Source organism: Pogoniulus pusillus, chromosome 10, assembly GCF_015220805.1.
Source record: "Pogoniulus pusillus isolate bPogPus1 chromosome 10, bPogPus1.pri, whole genome shotgun sequence".
Taxonomy (NCBI): domain Eukaryota; kingdom Metazoa; phylum Chordata; class Aves; order Piciformes; family Lybiidae; genus Pogoniulus; species Pogoniulus pusillus.
The window spans coordinates 5,448,366-5,462,620 of NC_087273.1; the positions used below are offsets into that span (position 1 = coordinate 5,448,366).

At 58.8% G+C, this 14,255-nt stretch overlaps 1 protein-coding gene and 1 long non-coding RNA gene across 2 annotated transcripts; both read left to right on the top strand.

Moving 5' to 3' along the window:
- Positions 1–5,184: 5,184 nt before the first annotated feature.
- On the top strand, positions 5,185–10,335 carry LOC135179072 (ubiquitin carboxyl-terminal hydrolase 17-like). Its single transcript, XM_064150442.1, has 11 exons — positions 5,185–5,312; positions 5,700–5,897; positions 6,329–6,439; positions 6,514–6,616; positions 6,767–6,834; positions 6,946–7,016; positions 7,525–7,607; positions 7,856–7,964; positions 8,296–8,436; positions 8,641–8,741; positions 9,120–10,335. Exons 1-11 carry the CDS (start codon positions 5,270–5,272, stop codon positions 10,333–10,335), a joined length of 2,244 nt encoding a protein of 747 aa, XP_064006512.1. The 5' UTR covers positions 5,185–5,269.
- A 225-nt stretch (positions 10,336–10,560) lies between these two features.
- Positions 10,561–12,611, top strand: LOC135178958 (uncharacterized). Its single transcript, XR_010303800.1, has 4 exons — positions 10,561–10,884; positions 11,426–11,521; positions 12,256–12,373; positions 12,477–12,611. It is a non-coding gene; the product is annotated as an uncharacterized LOC135178958 (long non-coding RNA).
- The last annotated feature ends 1,644 nt before the right edge of the window (positions 12,612–14,255 follow it).

Consider the following 14,255-nt stretch of genomic DNA (forward strand, 5'->3'; position numbering starts at 1 on the left):
CCTGCAGGAGCACCGCCGCCACCACCACCAGACCTGCAGGAGCACCGCCGCCACCACCACCACACCTGCAGGAGCACTGCCGCCACCACCACCAGACCTGCAGGAGCACCGCCACCACCACCACCACACCTGCAGGAGCACCGCCACCACCACCACACCTGCAGGAGCACCGCCACCACCACCACCACACCTGCAGGAGCACCGCCGCCACCACCACCAGACCTGCAGGAGCACCGCCGCCACCACCACCAGACCTGCAGGAGCACCGCCGCCACCACCACCACACCTGCAGGAGCACCACCACCGCCACCACCACACCTGCAGGAGCACCGCCGCCACCACCACCAGACCTGCAGGAGCACCACCACCACCACCAGACCTGCAGGAGCACTGCCGCCACCACCACCAGACCTGCAGGAGCACTGCCGCCACCACCACCAGACCTGCAGGAGCACTGCCGCCACCACCACCACACCTGCAGGAGCACTGCCGCCACCACCACCAGACCTGCAGGAGCACCGCCGCCACCACCACCACACCTGCAGGAGCACCACCACCGCCACCACCAGACATGCAGGAGCACCGCCGCCACCACCACCAGACCTGCAGGAGCACCGCCGCCACTACCACCAGACCTGCAGGAGCACCGCCGCCACCACCACCACACCTGCAGGAGCACCACCACCACACCTGCAGGAGCACTGCCGCCACCACCACCAGACCTGCAGGAGCACTGCCGCCACCACCACCAGACCTGCAGGAGCACCGCCGCCACCACCACCACACCTGCAGGAGCACCACCACCGCCACCACCAGACCTGCAGGAGCACTGCCGCCACCACCACCAGACCTGCAGGAGCACCGCCGCCACCACCACCAGACCTGCAGGAGCACCGCCGCCACCACCACCACACCTGCAGGAGCACCACCACCGCCACCACCAGACCTGCAGGAGCACCGCCGCCACCACCACCACACCTGCAGGAGCACCACCACCACCACCACCAGACCTGCAGGAGCACCGCCGCCACCACCACCAGACCTGCAGGAGCACCGCCGCCACCACCACCAGACCTGCAGGAGCACTGCCGCCACCACCACCACACCTGCAGGAGCACCACCACCACCACCACACCTGCAGGAGCACTGCCGCCACCACCACCAGACCTGCAGGAGCACCGCCGCCGCCACCACCAGACCTGCAGGAGCACTGCCGCCACCACCACCACACCTGCAGGAGCACTGCCGCCACCACCACCAGACCTGCAGGAGCACCGCCGCCACCACCACCAGACCTGCAGGAGCACCGCCACCGCCACCACACCTGCAGGAGCACCGCCACCGCCACACCTGCAGGAGCACCGCCACCGCCACCACACCTGCAGGAGCACCGCCGCCACCACCACCACACCTGCAGGAGCACCGCCACCACCACCAGACCTGCAGGAGCACCGCCACCACCAGACCTGCAGGAGCACCGCCACCACCACCACCAGACCTGCAGGAGCACTGCCACCGCCACCACCAGACCTGCAGGAGCACCACCACAGCTGCTCGAGGAGGAGCACATCTGCCTCCAGAGCTCATCTCTGCAACATCCCACAGCCTGCAGCAATTGTGTGCCCAGAATACATCAGAGAAGAGGCTTTGCCAGGACAGATGCTATCTTGGGTGTCCTGCTTCCTCCATGGGCAAGCAGTAGCCAACAGCCTTCTGCTGCAAGAACACAGAAGCTTGGAGTGCTGAGGCTTGCAAGGGACCTGTGGAGATCACTGAGTCCAGCCCTGCCAGAGCAGAGTGCTCTGCACTGCTGCAGCTGATCACACAGCAGTGGTTGGGCTGCTGCTGAGCAAGCATCCAGGCCCTGCTCCCCTGCCCGACCACTGCCTGCCTGTGGCAAGCACAGAACTCTCTGCCCTGCCTCCGTCCAGCTGTGGCTTGTGCCCATCACTGCTCTTGAATTGCTTCTGTCTCAGAGCTGCCTTCTGGCAGCTTTCCCCCTCTCCCCTTTCCAGCCTGTGGGGAATAACCAATAAATACAGGAGCTGTTTGTGACAAGTTGCTACAGGACTCCTTCTGCTCTCAGCTGCTTGTGCACAAGTTGGCATCTTCCTTTTCTCTCTTGCTCTCCCCTTGCCTTCTCCTTTGGGAGCAAGGGTGGGTCCTGCTGGAGGTGCTCAGCGTGGCAGGAGGGTCATGGATCAAGACATAGAATCACAGAATCAGCGAGGTTGGAAGAGATCTCTAAGCTCATCCAGTCCAACCTAGCACCCAGCCCTGGCCAATCAACCAGACCATGGCACTATGTTTCCCATCCAGGCTTGGCTTCAACACCTCCAGGGACGGCAACTTCACCACCTCCTTGGGCAGCCCATTCCAATGCCAATTCTGGGAGATGCTCACTCAGGCTCCCTACTCCTGGGAGATGCTCACTCAGGTTCCCTATTCCTGTCGTAGAGCCTGGTAGAGGTGAAGCTGGTGCTTGAGCACGGTGCAGCCAGGTGGTGCAGAGACCTCTACTCACCCAGAGCTGAGCCCTTGGCAGGTGACAAAGAGCAGCTTCTCCTCCTCTCTGATGCCCCTCTCTAGGGTTCTTCAGCTCGCCTGCAGAAACCCTTCCCCCCAGCTCATTAGGCAATTGACTACAGGCGAAGCGGTAAGGCTGTAAATGGAGTTCTGCTGTGCAGAGGTTTCTCCTGTTCTTGCTCCATGGAAGCATTCTGGGCAGCTCTGCACTTCTCTCCTTCAGAACAGACCCCAGGGACCCTCACCCACCCGCCTTGGTGAGTGTGTGGTTATAGATACATGTATTGGGTGTCTGTGGAAGACTTTTCCTTCTGAGACAGTGTTTGGGGAATCAGATATCAGAGTTTATTGTGTGTGTGAGTACCTGAGCGCTCAATTCCTGCTTGCTTCTTAAAAACAGGAAGCAGATTTTGTTCCCTGATGGGAAGTTGGAAGCATGGAGGCTTGGAGCTCAGCTTTAGAGTCACTCAAGCTGCTCCCCCAGGCTCCTGTGTGGTTTTTCCTTAGATCTTTTCTCCCTGCTTGGAAGCCTGTGGGCTGAAGTGAGGAACCTGTCCTTGTGCTCTGGCAGAGCTCTGGGCTTTGAAGGGAGCTGCAGCAGCCCAGAGCATTTTCTTGCAGTAGGGGGAGTAAAGTGTCCATTAATGAACCCTGTGTGAGGTCAGTGGTTTGCTGGGGTGCAAAAAACCTCAGTTGTGCTGGGGGACATCTCTTTATTGATGTGAGATGTTGTTTGATTACCCAAGGCATGGCTCTATCCCACAAGGGAGGTTTTGAGACTCAGATCCTGAGTTTGGGCAGTAATTTGTTGGTGAGAAGGACCCAGTTTTGTTTGCCTTCTCCTGCGTGAAACTATGGCGCCTGCATCCTTAACCTTGGCACAGTGTGGAGATTGCCACTATGGGAAGTGTTCTTTCTGTCATGTTGTCCTGATTCGACTGGTTGGGAAGGGTCATTTTTGTGCTGCTCCATCAGGTCTGTGTCCCTCCCATGCCAGGGGCTCCCGAGCTGGCCGAAGCACCGCACCTGTGTAAGAGGCTCTGCTATGTGCACATCACTTAACAGAAGTGTAGGGGAAAGCCTTTAGGGGTTGAAGAGAGAACTTGGTGACCTTTGGTCCCAGAAGACAAAAGAGGCTCTGCCTGGATGCTCATGACTTTAGAGTTGGGTGCTGCAGAGTGTTCCCAGAAGTCTTGTGCTGCAAAAGTGCTGCCAGACTGATGGGGAACTTGGCATGATTTATGTGCTCTGAGACTCCTTCACCCTTCCTTTCACAGCAGATATCCTCAGGGTACAATGAAATGGGTTTGGATATTGTTTATTTTGACTTCTGACATCCCCTGAATTTTGACTGCTTGCTTGAGTTGCAGATGTGTAGCCTGATGCCAGGACGAGTGCAGAGCATCTGCTTGGTTTGATAGCAGTGCAAGCTCCTGCCAGAGCAGCAGCTCCTGTACCAGATCACACAGCAATGCATCCAGGCAGCTCTTCAGCATCTGCAGAGAGGGAGACTCCAAAAGCACCTGGGCAGCCTGTCTCGGGGCTCTGGCACCCTGACAGTGACAAACATTTTCCCTCACGCTTCCGTGGAGCTCCCTATGATGTCTCACACAGAATGACAGAGCTGGGGCTGTGCAGTCTGGAGAAGAGAAGACTCCCAGGAGACCTTCTTGTGGCTTTTCAGTATCTGAAGTATCTGAAGGAGGCCTACAAAAAATCTAGGGAGGGACTAGGAGGAAGCTCTTCCCAGAGAGAGTGATTGGCATTGGAATGGGCTGCCCAGGGAGGTGGTGGAGTCTCCATCCCTGGAGGTGTTAAAAAAAATTCTGGATGAGACACTTAGTGCTATCCTCTAGTGGATTGGGCAGGGCTGGGTGCTAGGTTGGATGGGATGAGCTTGGAGGTCTCTTCCAACCTGGCTGATTCTGTGACTCTTTAGGCTCTTAGAGAGTGTCAGGACTAGGGGGAATGAAGCAAAGTCAGAGAAGGTAGATTCAGACTGGATGTGAGGACGAAGTTCTTCACCATGAGAGTGGTGAGAGCCTGGAATGGGTTGCCCAGGGAGGCAGTTGGAAGTCCCATCCCTGGAGGTGTTTATGGCCAGGCTGGATGAGGCTCTGGCCAGCCTGATCTAGGGTAGGGTGTCCCTACCCACGACAGGGGAGTTGGAACCAGATGATCCTTGTGGTCCCTTCCAACCCTGACTGATTCTATGAATCCGTAGACACAGCTGTCCACTGCCACCAGGGCAGATTGTTGTGGGGTGCTCCAAATCCCTTCTTCCTCCCTCCCCTGTCTCTGGAGGTTTGAATGTGGGCAGAAGATGGCAGAAAACTGTTTCCCCCCCCACACCTTGTTGGCTTGAAGGGGGAACAGCAAAAGGTGCCCTTTTCCCCATGGGCACTGACTGGTGGGCAAGCCTGCGCTGGCATCGGCTGGAGATTGGCTGCTTCCTTCGCCAAGTTTATGTATGGCCACAGAGAGGCTGTCTAGGGAAGGTCCTAAGCAGAGGGAGGAACAGAGCGAGCAGCTCTCGCTCTCGCACCCTTCTCTGCAGTTCCCCTAGCAGAGAGAAGACAGAACCAAGAGTAGGGATGGGAAGATCTATTGGGGTCTTCCTACAGACCCCTTCGAGTGCCCTTCTGACCGGACGGATCCTAAGCACAGGAGCTGAGCCGTTCTGCGTTTCTGCTCTGCTCCTGCTGCCCCCTGGGCTCCGTGCAGCCCCGCGTCACAATGGGGCATGGCGCCGGGACACGCCGGCGCTTGTGACCTCAGCGGGCCAGGTCTGTATAGGCTGCAGAGCAGCCAGCCCCAGCCAGTCGGACTGAGCTGCCCTTCGGCCTCACTCGGCTCTTCCTCTGCCGCTTGAGCAAGTGGCTGCTTCTGCTAACCGCTGCTCCTGTACTGCCCCCCAGTGCGGGAGGAGTCTTCAGCTCCCATTCTCTCTGTGCTGCCGGTGAGCAGGGTTGGGCTCTGGGGACAGACGATGGAGCAGGCAGGGAACGGGACACAGGAGCAGGCAGTTTCAGTGGCAGCCTTTGGCTGCCCCCGGTGCCCTTGGGGGCAGTCCGGGCTGGCTGTCCTGGGTGCTCCTGTGCAGGACCAGCTCTGGCAACACCTGAGCTGCAGCAGCATGGTCTCACCTCTCCTCCCCTCTCATTTCCCTGCAGTGCCTGCCGAGGGAATGGCTCCGCCAGAGGGAATCCTCTCATCCGAGGAGATCTGCCTGGAGTGGCAGCAGAGACAGGGCCCTGGAGCTGGCCTCTACAACATGGGCGAGACCTGCTTCATCAACTCTGTCCTGCAGTGCCTGACCTACACCCCCCCTCTGGCCAACTACTTCCTCTCCGGGCTGCACAGGCGCTCCTGTGAGTACCTGAGGAGCTTCTGCTTGTGAGCGGGGGGAGGGGGGGCACTGCCCAAGCATCCCCAGCAGATGGGACTGGATTTAGGAACGAAGCTGCCCTCCTCTGCCCGCTCTCCAGGGGGTGCTCCTGGAGCTGAGGTGCCACTTGCCACGTCTGGCTGTCTTCACCTTCAGACAGGCCCCGTGTCCTGGCCCCAGCTCTCGGGGCCGGTCCCCGCGGGTTAAACCCTCTGTGTGCATCGCTCCCAAGCCTGGAGTCAGCTCAGCATCCCTCTGAAGCAAGTTTTCTGTGCACTGTCCTGGCCTTGCTGGGACGTGGCACCTTGGCAGAAGAGCAGCAGAGCCTGTTGATAGAGGGTCAGGATCTCCATTAGCTTTCCCATCTCTGTGGGTGGTTTGCTCACCTGAGCACTTTGCTTGCCTCCCCTTCAGGCCAGCAGCAAGTCTTCTGCATGATGTGCACGATGGAAGCACACATCTGTGACGTCCTGCAGGCTGCAGGCAGCGTCCTGCAGCCCCTGAGTGTCCTCAAGAGCCTCCAGTGTAAGTCATGTCAGGAGCTCTGCCAGGCCTTCTCCATTCCTGCAGCAGAGCACCACTGACCTCTTCTTTCCCAGGTGTTGGAGAGCTGTACCTGGATGGCAGGCAGGAGGATGCACATGAGTTCTTCTGCTTCCTGCTGATGGCCATGCAGGCAGCGTGTCCAGCTGAGAGCAGCAGGTAAGCACAGGCAAATGACCTCCTCAGTGGTACCCAGCCCTTTGGACCCCTTGATGCCCTCCCATCCAGGAGAGACCTGTGCCCAGGGCTTTCAGACAAAGCCAGGCTCCGGGAGGAGAGAGCTCTCTACCCGACGCCATTTCTTTCCAGCCTGGAGCTCTGCTTGCCCTCCAGGAACATCATCCAGCAAATATTCGAGGGCCTTCTGAGATCCAGACGTAAGTGTGCAGAGTCGCCCTTGTCCCTGGAGCTGTCGGTGCCCTCCTGCCTGCTGCGCCCAGCCCCGTCGGTGGCTTCCCCCTGGCTGAGCTTCTCCCTTTGCCTTCCAGTCACCTGCCTGAGCTGCGACGCTGTCTCCGATTCCTACGAGCCCTTCCTGAATGTCCCTTTGGATATCGGGGTACGAGGGTTTGTCCCTGCGCTGCCAGAGGCCCAGGGCCCCTGCAGCTTTGCAGAAGCCACATGCTTGGCACAACCACCACCTGCTGGAACAGGAGAGAGCCTGGTGGTGGGTGGGAAGCGGCAGGGATGGTGTCCTGGGCGTGCCATGGTGGTGGTGTTCCACTTAGGGCTGGCTTTCGACTGGACAAGCAGGCTCTGCTCTCTCTGCGCCCACAGTGTGCCCCCTCCTGCTTCCTTTGGCCCTTGCCTCCACCCCACCTGAGCTGCCAGGCTCTGATGGGTTCTGAGCCTGCAGACAGTGGGAGCTGAAGCGAGCAGAGAGGAGTAGCTCTTGGCAGCCCGGGAATGCCTGGGCATTGAGGGAAAGGAGGGCATCAGGCTCTCCTTCTGCCTCCTCCTGGAGGCCTCCTCGGCCTCAGCTACCAGGGCCACCTTCTCAGCTGCCAGGCGGCCTTTGGGCTGGGGCTTCTCCCTGAGCTCGGAGCTCTGCTTTCTCTCTCCTGCAGGGAGCCTCATCTGTCAGCGCAGCTCTGCAGGGCTTCGTGCAGCCGGAGCTGCTGGACGGAGCAAACTGCATCAGATGCAGGAGGTGAGGTGGTCCCCGATGGCACTGTCAATGCCAGGTGCTGCACCGAGGTGCTGCCCTTCCCCCAGCACAAGTCACCTTCTGCCCTGCACCTGCAAATGCCCCCTCAGAAGGCTCAGCTCTTTGTAAGGTGACCTCACGGGTCTGAAGGGCCTGCAGACAGCTGCAGGGCGTGTGAGACTGGGAGCTGCTCTGGCCTGCTGGGGCAAGAGAGGCTGCATTTCAGCACGGGCTCTCTGCTTGCTTTCCAGCTGTGACACTGTGGCTGCAGCCTCCAAGGGGTTCAGCATCCAAGACGCGCCCCCGGTCCTGACGCTGGCTCTGAAGAGGTTTGGCATGACCGGCAGAAAGCTCAGCAAGGTGCGTGGGCAGCTGCAGGGCAGCTTCCTCCTCCTGCAGCAGGAGGCTTCCCAAAGCTGTGCCCCTTCACAAGCTCCTTCAGTTGCATATTGCCAAAGGCCCTTCTGGGAGCACCGAGGGGAGTGCCCGTGGGCAGAGCAGCGCTGCTGTGCTGGGGCAGAGCTGCTCTGGCCAGAACAGTTCCCTGCCACCTAAACTACTGCAGGTTGCAGCAGGGCAACCAAGGATCGTGGCCCAGAGTCGCGTTCACTGCCCTCTGCGCCCTGCTCCGCAACCCCTCCTGTGTGCGGTACCTCAGGATGGCTTCTGAGCCCTCTGGGTCTCCCTGCAGGCTGTGGAGTTCCCCCTGAGCCTGGACCTTCGCCCATACATGTCCCAGGCACGGGGAGAGCCGTGCCTGTACAGCCTCTACGCTGTGCTGGTGCACAGAGGCGGCGGCAGTGCCAGCGGGCACTACTTCTGCTACGTAAAGGTGAGCAGAACCTGCCTGGCTGAGACGTGTGCTGGGGAGGAGAAGCTTCCCCGGCAGGGTGGCTGGCAGCCGAGGCCTTGGGGAGAAGGTCTGCCCAGGGCCGGGGCTGGCTTTGCTCTGGCACACTGCGGGCTCTGAGCTTCTCCAGCGGTGGGTTGGTGCCAGCAGGCAGCTCCTCTCCAGCTCGACTCTCTTCTGTTGCAGGCCAGCAACGGGCTGTGGTACCGGATGGACGACACCTCCGTGACGCCCTGCGCCGTGGGCACCGTGCTGCGGCAGCAAGCCTACCTGCTGTTCTACGTCAGGTGGTGGCAGCATCTCCTTCTGCCTTTGCTGGGTCTCTTCTCGCCCTCCTGAGCGCACTTCTCGCTGGCACAGGAGACAATTTGCTCCCTGTGGCCTTCGGTGCTGTCAAACCTGAACCAGCCCTCCTCAGCACTTCTCTTCCCTGGCTGGGCTTTAGGCGGCTGCCCTCCTGTCACCTGCTGCTTCTCTGCTCTCTTCCCCTGGTGACAGGAGAGAAGAGCACTCAAAGGAGTCTGCACAAAGACCCCAGTGGATCTTCTTCCCACCCCTACTCTTGGTTCTGTCTTCTCTCTGCCATAGAAACTGATCTGAGAGACACAGCCCCGGAGGTGCCTGCAAGAGCAGCCCTAACCAGAGATCCCTCTCTTGTTCTCCAGGTGCTCTGCTCCAGACACTGCAGAGACCACTGCTTCATCTCCAGAGTCACCACAGGCACAGGCAGAGCACCTTAGTGCCTGTGAGGCTGGCAGTGGGCAGCTGGCTTCTCCCCACTGCCAGAGACGCAACGGCGCCAGGAAGAGGCTGCGGAGCAGATCCTTGCAGCAGGACAATGATCCCTGTGGCAGCGCTTCCACGGACACCACAGGCTGCAGCCCACCAGCAGGGAGAAGGAGGAGGACTGATCCTCCAACCCCTGACGGTGCTCCCAGGGAAGTAGCAACAACAGGGCCCTCCCCTGACAGCCCCAAGCAGGATCCTGTGCCCACAGCTACTGTTGAACAGACTCAGCTGGGCACAGGCTGCAGCCCATCAGCAGGGAGGAGGACTGATCCTCCAAACCCTGATGGTGCTTCCAGGGAAGTAGCAACAGCAGGGCCCTCCCCTGACAGCCCCAAGCAGGTTCCTGTGCCCACAGCTACTGTTGAACAGACTCGGCTGGGCACAGGCTGCAGCCCACCAGCAGGGAGGAGGACTGATCCTCCAACCCCTGACGGTGCTTCCAGGGAAGTAGCAACAGCAGGGCCCTCCCCTGACAGCCCCAAGCAGGTTCCTGTGCCCACAGCTGCTGTTGAACAGACTCAGCTGGGCACAGGCTGCAGCCCACCAGCAGGGAGAAGGAGGAGGACTGATCCTCCAAACCCTGACGGGGCTTCCAGGGAAGTAGCAACAGCAGGGCCCTCCCCTGACAGCCCCAAGCAGGTTCCTGTGCCCACAGCTGCTGTTGAACAGACTCAGCTGGGCACAGGCTGCAGCCAACCAGCAGGGAGGAAGAGGAAGGCTGATCCTCCTAACCCTGACGGTGCCCCCAAACGCATCAGAACAGCAGGACCCTTATCCAAGGCTGCAGATTACTTTAAATCCCTTCTTCACGATGGCCTCTGTGTCCTGCTTGAATGGGGGATGAAGAAAGCTCACTCCAAATCCCTTCTTCTCCCCGGCCTCCATGTCCAGCTTGAATGGGGGAAGAAGAAAGCTCACTCCAAATCCCTTCTTCTCCCTGGCCTCCATGTCCAGCTGGAATGGGGGAAGAAGAAAGCTCACTCCGTTCTTTCCTCTGGCCTCCATGTCCAGCTGGAATGCGGAAAGAAAGCTCAACCCTGTCCTGCACAGCCTCCCCGCAGAGGCTCCCGCTTCTCCAGGAAGGGGAGGTGACCCTTCCTCCCCTGCCATACAGCACCAAAGCACCAGATCGTGGCAGCAGTGGCTCGGGCAGTTCTTGCAGTCAGTTGTTGGGCAAGCTACAGAGGTCCCTAAATTAAAGCCACCTGCCCAGCTGAGCCAGTGGTGGATGCTGACCACGTGCCAGGAGGGACCAATGTTAAATCCTTGTCCCAGATTCAAGAGGGCCAACCTGTGCCAGTTAAACTGCCCTCTGTTGGGGTTGTGCCCATGGCACTGGCTAAGCCCAGGGGGTTATACTCCTTCCCATAGCACCCAGGGGAAGCTCCACTGCATTAGTGTGTGTGGGATTGTGCCCAACTATTAACTGCCAAGCCCAGCCACTGCACGTCGAGGCAAGTCTGTTTTCTTGCAGGACAGAGTCAAAGCCAAGGACCAGATTCCAGCACATCGACCAGTACCTGACCAGCACCTGGGAGAGGGAGAACCAGATACACAGGAGACAGAGGCATCTCACCCAGGTGACCAGACGACAGCATCAGGACCCAGAGAGCACAACCTCCAGCCATGGACTCAGAGGAAGTAAGGCTCTACTGTGAACTTGTTGCTCTGCCAGGGAGAAAGCAATCAATCAATTGCTTATTTAAGTGTGTGGCCTTGTTAAAGGTTGTTTGGGCTACTGATAAATATTGTTACTACTGTTGGCATGGCATAGGGGAGAGCTAACCTAGAGATAGGACACACACCTCACTGAACTGCAAGGGGTTATTACCCACGTGCTGGAGCACCTCTCCTGTGAGGACAGACTGAAAGAGTTTGGGCTGTTCAGTCTGGAGAAGAGGAGACTCCTAGGAAACCTCCTTGTGGCTTTTCAGTATCTGAAGGGGGCCTGCAAAAATGCTGGGGAGGGACTAGGTGGAAGTTCTTCCCAGAGAGACTGATTGCCATTGGAATGGGCTGCCCAGGGAGGTGGTGGAGTCACCCTTCCTGGAGGTGTTCGGGAAAAGCCTGGATGAGGCACTTAGTGCCATGGTCTGGTTGACTGGCTAGGGCTGGGTGCTAGGTTGGACTGGATGAGCTTGAAGGTCTCTTCCAACCTGGCTGATGCTGTGATTCTTTTTAGGCTCTCAGGGACTGCCAGGACTAGGGAGAATGGAGCAAAGCCAGAGAGGATAGATTCAGACTGGACATGACGAGGAAGTTCTTCACCATGAGAGTGGTGAGAGCCTGGAATGGGTTGCCCCGGGAGGCAGTTGAAGTCCTGTCCCTGGAGGTGTTTAAGGCCAGGCTGGATGAGGCTGTGGCCAGGGTGTCCCTGCCCATGACAGGGGAGTTGGAACTGGCTGATCCTTGTGGTCCCTTCCAACCCTGACTGATTCAGTGAATCCCTAGACACAGCTGTCCACTGCCACCAGGGCAGATTGTTGTGGGGTGCTCCAAATCCCTTCTTCCTCCCTCCCCTGTCTCTGGAGGTTTGAATGTGGGAAGAAGGTGGCAGAAAACTGTTTCACACACACACACATTGTGGGCTTGAAGGGGGCACTGACTGGTGGGCAAGCCTGCACTGGCATCGGCTGGTGATTGGCTGCTCCCTTGCGCCCAGTGTATGTATGGCCACAGAGTGGTTGCCTAGGGAAGGTCCTAACCAGAGGGAGGAACAGAGCGTGTGGCTCTCGCTTTGCAGTTCCCCTCTAGTCCTGCCCTTGCACAGCTCATGCCACTGCCCCCCAAGTCTGCCAGTTTGGCAAGTCCTTAGGTGCACGAGAGAGAGAGCTGCCAGCAGCACCCGGACCTGGCTCCTCTCGGAGCGCTGTATGCCAGCGCCCTGCTCGCTACCCCAAGCTGGGGAACGTGGCAGCAGTTTGGCTTCTGCCCCTGCGCTGCCCAGGCAGCACTGCTCCACGATCTTTGCCTCGTGGAAGCTGTGCCCACAGACCCTTGGGGCTTTGGCAGGGTTCATTCGCATCGGACTTAACGCCGCCTGGATCCACGACTGGACAGAGCCTGCAGCGTCAGAGGCTGACGCAGAGGAATTCAGCAGGGATTGTCGCTCCATTGCTACTTCACCTCTGTGAGTAAACCCTGCTGCTCCCTAGGTGCTCTGCTCAGCCTGATCTCTAAGTGGGGTCAAGCTGCCTTGGAGCTTAACCTTGTCCATTTTCTGCCTTTCCTAGGTTACTGAACACGGCCCTAAGCATCCTCGTGAAGACTTCCCGACCGAGATGGAACCTGTACACAAACCTTTACTGAGTTGTTTGCAGTTTGGGGAAAGAGCTTTTTGGGAAAATAGAAATACAGTTGTATTATAACTCCTGCCTCAGCCAATTAATTCCCAACCAAATCACACAGCAGCTCCAAGCAGAGTCCTGTACCTACAGCTGCCAGGGAGCCGGCTCAGCTGGGCCCCTGTCCACAGCATGTCCCTGATCAACCCGGTCCGATGGACACTGAGGACTATCCTCCTTCAGCAGTGAGGAAGAGGAGGAGCAGCTTCTCAGTGCTTCAGGAAATGTGGCTCAAGAAAGCCAAGTGGTGCTGCAGTTCCTGAGCTTGGAAGATAGTGCAGCACAGCATCTGAATTCTGCAGTGCCAAAGCAGAGCAGGAGGAATCCAGGACGCTGCAAAACTAAGCCCACTGGGGACCAAGCTGCAGAAAGGGCACCAGCAGCCCACCCTGTCCCTGCTCCTTGTGCTGCCTCTGGCCTGCAAGAGCTCTGAGAGACCCTCCAGAGGCTTGGACAACTCTGCCAGCTGCTGTGCCTGCCCAAGGATCCCTTCAGGAAGAGCCTTCATCTGTGCCCAACTTTTGGACTGTCTTGTACAAGGAAGAGACATAAAAGCCAGTGTTGGCCCTCAGTGCACCACTGCTGTGGGTGTTTGCTTCTCCGTCGGTCTGAGGGTATCGATGGAACAATTCTCAGGGTGGCAGGTTTGTGTCTGGGGGTTTTGGAAGCTGTGATCCTTCCTGTGCCCAGCTTGGGATCTCTTCTTGTGTAATGCAGCCTCCAGGGCCCTGGAATGGAAGTGGACTGGAGGAGCAGTGAGCTGGAGCCAAGCTGTGCTGAGCAGCTGGGCCCTGGGCTGTGCTGCTCAGTGGCATCAGGTCTAATAAGAGACCAGTGCCTGCTGGTGCCCCTCAGGGCCCAGTATTGAGTCAGCTCAGCAAGGGGAACTGCAGAGGGGGTTGTGTGAATGCTGAGCAGCAAGACAGGGTGCCCAGGCAGCCGGTGGAGAACCCAGATGTGGAGATGTTCCCCAGCCCTCTGGACATACTCCTGCACAACTGGCTGCAGCTGGCCCTGCTTTAGCAGTGCCACCTCAAACTGCAGACGTGAGCAAGGGCTTCCCAGGGAAGGGGCCAGACCTGGAGGCTGTTGCTGCTCCTCCCCTTCCCTTGGCAGCGCTTTCACAGCCCCAGCAAGTGAGCCTCTGTGAACCTCATGGGCTTTCATGAGGCCAAATCCAAGGTCCTACACATGGGTGGGGGCAGCCTCCAGTATCAGCACAGACTGGGGGCTGAAGGCGTTGAGCGCAGCCCTGTGGAGAAGGACTAGGGTGCAATGGTGGATGAAAAGCCGGAGCTGAGCCGGTGCTGTGTGCTCGCAGCCGCAGTTCGTTGTAACGAACCCCGCGGGCGCCGGCGGGCGGGCGGCGCTCCACGGGGCGGCGGGGAACGGGCTGCGGGACGGAGCAGCAGGAGGAGAGGAGCGGGGCGGCCGCGGTGCCGTTCTGTGTTAAAATACCTAACATCTCGCTATTGTTATCCAGTAAGAACGTTTGGAACGATGTTTTATCCGATCCCTGCGCTCTGTGACTGGTAGAATCGCTGCAACTTGGTACAACGGGGTATAAAAGGCTGTGGCTACAGCAGTAAATGGCTTTTCTGCCCTTGGCTTTCAGCTTCTGTCGCCATTATTTTGTCTGTCACCAATAAATACGCACAGCAACAAGAG

Coding starts and splice junctions, on each gene's coding strand:
- LOC135179072 (XM_064150442.1), top strand. CDS start 5,270: ATGGCGCCGGGACACGCCGGCGCTTGTGACCTCAGCGGGCCAG. Junction 6,835..6,945: donor GGGCCTTCTGAGATCCAGAC/GTAAGTGTGCAG, acceptor TTTGCCTTCCAG/TCACCTGCCTGAGCTGCGAC. Junction 7,608..7,855: donor AACTGCATCAGATGCAGGAG/GTGAGGTGGTCC, acceptor CTTGCTTTCCAG/CTGTGACACTGTGGCTGCAG.